This window comes from Lithobates pipiens, unplaced genomic scaffold, assembly GCF_037356315.1.
Source record: "Lithobates pipiens isolate NorthernLeopardFrog02 unplaced genomic scaffold, aLitPip1_a1.2 Scaffold_18, whole genome shotgun sequence".
Lineage (NCBI taxonomy): Eukaryota > Metazoa > Chordata > Amphibia > Anura > Ranidae > Lithobates > Lithobates pipiens.
Genome location: NW_027507758.1, coordinates 485,764,589 through 485,773,637, shown reverse-complemented (window position 1 = coordinate 485,773,637; position 9,049 = coordinate 485,764,589). Strand labels below are relative to the sequence as shown.

The window sequence follows — 9,049 nt, the reverse complement described above, 5'->3', positions numbered from 1 at the left end:
CAGGGACCCTTCTCCACTGTCCGAATACAATGATCAGCGTATAGCAAGTTGCACTGATCATCCAGAAACAACCCAACAAGTGAGTTGTACACAACGTAATTGATAGATTGACTTATGTACAACCAGCCTGCCTATACATAGATCGAAAATTCAGCTGGTCCCTGCAGAACCGGTTGAATTTCAACCCATGTATGGTTAGCTTTACTAGCAGGTCTGCACTCAGGGATCACTTCATGGTTCTCTCGTATTCCTTGTCTCCCATTTTCTTGCTTATTTACTTCTTCAGGCAGGTGAGGCTTGTTTTCCTGGTTCCCCCATGCTACATCAATCCTTTCCCTTCAGCCGCTATCTTTCTTTCTCTCTGTTGGATACTTTTCCCACACTGCATCTTGGTTTCTGGAATGCTTCCTGCACTCCACAGTGGCCTGGGATGGCTTGAATTGGCAGTATAGTCTGGATTAGCTTATGCATGCCTATGTATGTACAGTTACTCTTGGGCCATTCCCATGGTGTGACCAGGGAAGTGTCTTCTCATTGCATGAGCAGAGTTAGGCTAGTTTCCCAGCATCATTGGTATGGTGATGTCACCCACTGGGTGAGCTACCTAAACGTTACTTTTACTGCATCCCACCCTTGTTTTTGGTGCGTTATTTCTCAATTTGTATGTCGGCATGGAGCTACTAAAAAGGAGTTCCCTGTGAAATACATTTCTCACAGTTCACCTAGTAGACTAGTTAAAGAACGCACCTCCTGGATCAGCCTCAGATTAGTGGGAGTGGGGTCCTGTCATTAGGAGCAAGGGTGAAGACATCCAATCACATGCTGCCATGGTGTTAGATCAGATCTTTTGTTTCCCCTACAAGTCAAGTTATTTATTCATTAGAAATAAAGTGGTTTGGGAAAATACTGCATTATGACCTCTAGATGTTGCTGAAGATCATAAAAAATAAGTATGATCCTAAACTCCACCTAGTGGCCATAATTTGGTATTTTTTGCTGAACCACCCTTTTTTATGAATAAATAACTTTGAACCTGTTGGGGAAATATAAAGGGAACATTCCATTTCACCCCATTAGCACAGAACAGATGTAACACAACTAGCTATGCAATTTTTTAAAAACATTTTTAAGATCCCCCTTGTGTGGACCACTTTCTTTAGCCTACAAGCTACCCCTACCATGAATGGGCCAGATGATTACATTCACCCCCCTCAGGCTAGAAGTTCTCAGTCCACAGTTATTGATGCACATTTGTGATAATATGTATCATTACAAACACTTGTTATGCATCCAGTGTGCTATATTGGCTGTTAATTCAACTAACATCCAGTTTGTATTTGGTTGTCTAGCTCAGTGTTTCTTAACCAGGATGTAGCAGCACCTAGGGAGCCTTCTGGGTCCCCCTGGAGTGTTGTCAACACAGGATCCAGTTAAGTCTTGGATCTGCATCAGGAGTTGGCATGGAGGGACTTTTGACTTGATGGGGGACCTCTGATGCGATGGAGGGACCTTTGACATGGTGGGGGACCTCTGACATGATGTGGACCTCTGATGTGATGGGGGACCTCTGAGGTGATGGGGGACCTCTGATGCGATGGGGGGACCTTTGACATGGTGGGGGACCTCTGACATGATGGGGGACCACTGACTTGATGGGGGCACCTCTGATGTGATGGGGGGATCTTTGACATAATGGGGGACCTCAGGGATAATGGGGGACCTCTGATATGATGGGAAAAACCCTGATTTGAAGGGGGGCTTCTGCTGTAAAGTTAATTTCATCAAGGTGGTTGTATGCTTTGTCCCAGACTCAGGTTTCTCAATGATAAGCAACATTTATGTTTTTTACATTTTAGACTGGAGGGCCTAAAGATTATGCATACATACAAAGGGTACCTCAACTGAACATAGGTTTGAGAACCTAGTTGTCCTGCTACAATAAATCATTCTACTCATTCTTTCAGAGTATTCCATTTATTTCATAAATAATTCAAATTTATAACACAAGTTCTACATATAGCAGCATCTGATTTCTGTCACAGCATATCCTTTAAAAAAAAAAAAAAAAAAAAAACATTCTTGTCACAGCATTATAAGTATTAAAGTGGTTGTAAACCCTTACAAACCACTTTGACCTACAGGTAAGCCTAGATTAAGGCGTACTTGTAGGTCCAAGAAATATCTCCTAAACCTACATGGTTTAGGAGATATTTGCTAAAAGACAGGCACCGCTGTCTACAGCGCATGCGCCATAGACAGCGGCGCGCAGGCGTACTAAGCGCACCGCTGTTAACGGTGATGTGCCGCGAGTGGCGGCACCCGTGCGCATGCGCAGGAGTGATGACATCGCGGCTCCGTCGAATGACAGCGCTGGAGCAGCGAGACCCACCAAGAAGATGGAGGCTCCGTACACAAGGGGACAGTGGTGACTTCGCTGGCTCCTGTGTCAGGTAAGTGACACATAATGGACTACTATGCGATGCATAGTAGTCCATTATGCTTTACCTTTGCAGGGAATCAAAGAGGAAGTAAACCCCATCAGGGTGTACTTCCTCTTTAATGCCAATGACATGTATAAAGAAAACAGGCTCCACATGATTTTTATAAGGCTAACTGAAATATTGGACTATTACATTAAGTGCAAATTAGCATTAATAAAGGGAACAGTCCACCCAAAACTGACACTATAGTTTGAAGCAAGCATATGCTACCATGTTGAATGACTCATCTTCTTACAGCTCTTGGAGATTCTGGGGGTTATTTACTAAAGGCAAATCCACTTTGCACTGCAAGTGCACTTGGAAGTGCAGTCCCTCTAAGTCTAAGGGGTAGATCTGAAATGAGTGGAAGCTCTGCTGATTTTATCATCCAATCATGTGCAAGCTAAAGTGCTGTTTTTTATTTTCCTTGCATGTCCCCCTCAGATCTACAGTGACTTTTCTTCCAAGTACACTTGCAGTGCAAAGTGGATTTTCCTTTAGTAAATAACCCCCTCTGTGTTCTCATGTTGCAGTAATGTCACTGCCAAAGCCCCCAGAGAACAAAGCCATGATGAAAAAACACCTGCAAGCATCTGGCCAATATAAAAATATCTGTTTTGTGTGGACTGACAGTGTATGAATTGTATATAATAAATATATAACAATACATTAGAAAATAAAATCATGTTAATCATTGATTAAATGCATTCATGTACAACCACAGTCTTCCACAACCATGTCTTCGTGATGTTTGAGGACAATCTTCTCCCCTTCGTACATTAACATGGACAATGGCTTCATTTTTACAGGTGCACACAGCATGCATTCCACTTTATCAGGATTGTGAAATTTCAGCAGACTCTGGAAAATAAAAGAATAGCATGTTAACTAATGTATTTGTCAGACATTTTAGTTGAAATATTGCAAAATCGATGATTTAAAGAATGTCTTGGCCAGGGACGTGCAGTGAGGTCAGTGGCTAGTGAGGCACTGGCTAGTAGTAGAGCCAAATACACACAGGTTACATACTCCATGATCGCTGAAGTGAGAGTAATAATTTTAGCACTAGACCTCCTCTGTAACTCCAAACATGTAACCTGCAAAAAATGTTACAGCGTCGCCTATGAAGATTTATAAGTACTGAAGTTTGGCGCCATTCCACAAGTGTGCACAATTTTAAAGTGTGACATGTTAGGTATCTATTTACTCAGCGTAACATCACCTTTCTTATTATATAAAAAAAATTGGGCTAACTTTAGTGTTTTTGTGTTTTTTTTGCTTTTTTTTTATTATTATTATTCATGAAAGTTTTTTTTCAAAAAAAAAAAAGTGTTTGAAAAATTGCTGCGTAAATACAGTGTAACATAAAAAGTTGAAATGACCGCCATTTTATTCTCTAGGGAATCTTCTAAAAAAAATAAAAAAATAAAAATAAATATATATATAAAATGTTTTCTGGTTCTCAAAAAAAAATAATTGAAGAATTGGCCTGGGTGGCAAAGGCGTTAATTATTATTAAGTAAGTAATATACAAATAATTATTATATATTGTTTTTAAGGTCCACAGTGGAATCAGATCACATGGGTGTTCAATCTGATTCCTGTGCTGTCTGATTTCACAGTTCGCACGATCTGCGAACCAATTTGGTGGTATCAGTAACTTCTTATTGACACCCGCAGCAGTTCGCAGAGAACAGTGTGAACTGCTTGTGAGTGAGATGCAATGCGGGATTTGTGGTCTACATGCTAGTTCCAGGACGGTGATTTCTGTCACATTACAGCCCTGAAACTAGTGGTGGATGATTATTTCCATCAGACATTCAAGTTGATTTACTAACCACAAGGCATTACATTTTGCAGGTGAACTTGCCCCAGAGCTTGGTGAATAAAGTGAAGCTCTGCTGACTTCCATCATCCAATCATGTGCAAGCACAACTGCTGTTTTTCTAATGTTTTGTGTATGTGATTGGATATTCTTTGCAAAGCAAAACTCCACCACATGCACTAAGCTCTGGGGCAAATTCTCTTGCAGAGTGACGGGCCTATTTGTCTTTAGTAAATTAACCCCAATTTCTTCATGAGAGCTTTTCATCAAGTATACTAACAATTGAATCTACACATTTGTGTATATAATAATTGCAAAAAGTAAAGTATTACAATATAGCAAAAGCCTGGTTTTTGTTTTAATTGTCTACCCAATTACTGGCATTATTAGCTGAGCAACACTGGTATTGCAAAATACTAGTAGAATAATTAGTCTCCATTGATCTTACCTTTATGTAGGCATGGTTTGATGGTTTGAAAAATTCATTCAGAGGTACAGGGCAGGATCCCTCACAACGGTAGGCGTTATATCGTTTCGGGTAGACAATCTGCTTTCCCCATCCAATTACTTCAAAATCCACGAACATGTCCACCCTCCTACAGAGATTTCCATTTTCTTCAGCTGTGAAAGGAACACTGTCTCTAATGATGCTTTTCTCTGCATCCCAGCTTCTCCGATGTCTTCTATTGCCTGTTCTCCTAATCGTATCATTCTCTGCTTTGACATACTTTGAGGATTCAACATCCTTGATGATGCTTGGAGACCCATAAGCATTGAGAGATTGTTTGTCCTTTGAAAACACCACCAGTACCACTTTTTCATTTGCTATTCCATTACATTTAGAGCTCATACTACCATCTGATGTATCGTTGACCTTTTTTGATACTTTATTGGCAGTTCCAGGGTGGTAAAGGTAGTTCCAAATAATGTTTGTCAGGTTATATGCTTTCCATGTGGAATGCGGTGTTATAGTTGAGGCGGACTGTAATGAACCAATGAAGATCTTTTTGCCACCTCCTGTGGTATGGTAAATGTTCAGTGTTACATTGTTGAAGTTTGTCAAAGATGATGGGAGTATTCTTAGTTCGGCCAGGTTCAGCTCATTGTTTGCATCAATTGATGTCATGTCAAATGAAATTTCCCAAATACTATCCATTTCAGAACAGTCTGCAGAGACAAGAAGAGAAACATTATAAATAAATGTATAACTTCTAATTATACTGACTATCCTAGATATCCATTTCAGAACAGACTGTGGACAGGTTCTCTTAGAAACAGACACAGACAGGTTCTCTTAGTTGGAGAAACTGCTGAGAAAGAATTTAATTTTTAAAATAGTCACTACATGTTTTTCTCAATTAAAGGCTTCCTTTATAGCCATTTCTATAAAATGTTATATGAAATTATACTCTAATATTTTTACGGAAGTTGAAGTTACCTTATCTGTTGTGATTATATGCATAAAATATCATCTATCACTATCATATCAGTTATATTTCTTCCACTATTTGTATCAAACACCTTATAATTGTACAGGAGCTACTAAACTCTATTTTTTAAGTGTATAGTAACTGTAGCACATTTTTTATGATTTTGGATTTATTGTTAATGGAAACAGATAAACACATTCTATACACATTTTTAACATTTTCTGGCCACCAGAATCAATTTTAAAATTGACATTTATCCATCTACCTAAAGGTTCCAATGCACTACTTAGGTCTGCAGACTTGTACATGCCCTTCAACAATCTGATATTATTTCCACATTCTGATTCCAAGGAAAAGTAAAATATTGAATGTGGAGAACTTGGCCCTGGAACTACCAAATTAAAGATACCCATAGCAATTACTATGAGTGAGTATACAGTATATCATGTAGATGGCACTTATTGGGGCTTACTCCACACCCAGCTTTGTTTTGAATACACTAAATGTGATTTGGGTTACTGTGTAATTCACATCACAACTGACTTAGCTTATTGGTTTAGCTGTTATAACGCATCATTATATCTAAACAGATAGATATTGTCCAAAAATCTATGTAAGCAATGTTGGCACAATAGTTCCATAGTCACTTGACAGTGGGCTCTGTGACAGAGGGGATGGCATATAACTACAAAAATAAATGTTTTTAGAAAACCGATAAAAGTACAATATGACATTGGAATTTATAAGAAAAGAAAGTAACAATACTTACGTTTTGCAGTAAGACTTAGCACTGAATCTGATCCCCAGAGAACCGGATGTTCCAGCGTGGGTGAATCAGTGTCATTGCCCATGATGAGAGTCTTGTAGAGCTGCATCATGTACACAGGAATCTTCAGATCTTTGGAATTAATATTTTCATGATGTGTAAAAGAAGCATTCAGTTCCATTCCAGATGCAATCAGAACATTGCTAGCCTTCCTTCTTTCTAAAGGTCTAGGTCTTCCCAAGACCAGTGTGATTAGTAGTGTGAAGCTCAGGATTGCAGTGCATTGCCAGGCCATTCCTGCTCAGCTCCTTCTGCCTCTGCAAGCTCAAAGATGTCGCTGTCTTTGGTAGTCTACCAAACTGTACTAAATCCTAGATAACTCTGCAAGTTTATATAGTCCAGAGCTTCAGTGGTAATTCACATTGAAAATCCCTTGATCTTTGCAAGTTCACTACCTATTGAATGCATTGTTGTCTAGATTGGCCTCCTATTGTTATTCTGACACCTAGGTTCAGTTTATCCAATCATGTCACATGTAAATAGTGAAATGGCAATAATTAGTTGGGTTCTTATTTTAATGAGGCATTTGATGAATTATTATGTCCTGTTATGTTTCTGCTTTTGTGTCATGATTGGCCAGATCTGGATCAAATAATTGTTTTATAATATGGAAGTCATGAAATGAGAGAGTAGAGCAGATTGTGGCCTTGTATGTCCTACATTGTTATCACACTCATCTCTGTGCCAAAACTACTTTTCCCACTAGATATTTGTTCATTTGTTTTAGGAGCTTATTGTATATATTTGCATGTAATATTATAAAAATAATATTGCTTATATTTTTATTGTACTTTTAATTTAAGAAACATAGAAAAGTGACGGCAGATAAAGGCAGAGTCTGCCCATTTTTGTTTAGTTTTTAAATTTTTGGGGTTTTTTTTCATTAACTTTTTTGTCTGACTATAGATCTATGTTCATCCCAAGCATTTACTGTTGACTGTCTCACTACCTCTGCTGGTAGTTTATTCCAAGCATCAACTACTCTTTTAGAAAAATAATACTTTCTAAGATTAGTTTTAGGTACTCTAGGCAGTGCTTGAGCCAAGCCTGCCCCCTGCATTTTCAGGTTTGCATTCAACCTGCCATTCTGGAAGGCACGCATGGCAGAGTTGCTGAATAATGTCCTTTCTAGCGGAAAAAGGAAGTTGCTTTTGACCAACAGATCAACCATGCACAGGGAAAGCATTAGACAGCACCACTGTGCAACTTCCATGTCATGGAAGAATTTATTCCAGCACCCCTTTTTCTGCAGGGTGCTTTCTGCATAGTTGCAAGTTTATCTATGTTACTGCTGCCAGGCAGGAAGTGCTTAAAGACAAAAGAAAGGGATTTGATTAAAGGGAGGTTTGTAATTAGAAGTTGATACTCACTCAATACAAAAGCAGGGAATTCCTTAGTGCTGAACAATATTTTTGCTTTACTTTTCACCTTTCAGTTTGAAAAGACTGCATACAAAGCCTAAACAATTGAAGATTGTCATGGTAGTTAGAAAATGGAATGGGAAGAGTAGCACAAGCCAAAAATAATCTGAATGAGCATGTATTGACTGTACAGACTCCATGACCATTTTATCAATAGCCCCCCTAATATTTTCTATTCTCACCAACTTTTTTTGCCCAGTTCAAGGAAAGCACTGGTATCTGGCCCTTTCTATTAACACAGAAGTACAGTGCTGAGATAGCACCGACAATAGTTCAGCCACAGATTTTCCCGATTTTTTTATTTTTTCTTACCTGAGCCAATAAAATTCATACAGAAAATCACATCAGATGCTGCATTACCAGCACAATTTAAATCTTAGACATGTGTGTTAACTGAAAATCTATTTAGATTGGGCTAATTATATTTTGTGAAAGTAGTTGGGTAACTAATTTTTATGTGGGAAAAGATATTGCCATCTAATGACCAATAAGCTATCAGATACACTTTCATATGTGTGAAAACGCCAACATAGAGCCGTATGGTACATATACTAGATGTGGAACAAATACTGGACCCATTTACACAGATGGCCATTTTTAATAAACAGTTCTTGTTCTTAAATGCAGTAAACCCAGCCAATCAGAATTATATCTATAAGGTCATTGTTTTTATTTTAGATAATGAAGGAAAAAGTTAAGCAGGCAATACACTGTTGGAGCAACTAATAGATTCTTCAATCCACACAAAAGATGTGTATGGAGGATCCCCTACACCCTCCACTGAAACATTGTATTCTGAGAGTAGCACCTGCAGCTGCAGACATTGAACAAGGAAAATGTTCCAACATGTCCCTTCCATAGAACTTGAATAAATGATTGACTTCTGTCGAGCGTGAATAGAAACACACATGCTTTGGATGTACATACCTCCCAACTTTTTGAGACGGGAATGAGGGACACCTATCAGCAAAAGTATGCAGACATAGGACACACCCCTTGCCACGCCCCCTTAAAGGAGAATTGTACAAAAAAAACAAGATTGCTTAAACCCACAAGTGCTTATTTAC

At 38.7% G+C, this 9,049-nt stretch overlaps 1 protein-coding gene across 1 annotated transcript; it reads right to left on the bottom strand.

Annotated features, from left to right (window-relative positions):
* Window positions 1-3,179: 3,179 nt before the first annotated feature.
* On the bottom strand, window positions 3,180-6,732 carry LOC143990222 (nodal homolog 2-A-like). Its single transcript, XM_077490325.1, has 3 exons — window positions 6,505-6,732; window positions 4,754-5,472; window positions 3,180-3,341 (listed from the first exon to the last, which is right to left on the bottom strand). Exons 1-3 carry the CDS (start codon window positions 6,680-6,682, stop codon window positions 3,189-3,191), a joined length of 1,050 nt encoding a protein of 349 aa, XP_077346451.1. The 5' UTR covers window positions 6,683-6,732; the 3' UTR covers window positions 3,180-3,188.
* Window positions 6,733-9,049: the final 2,317 nt, after the last annotated feature.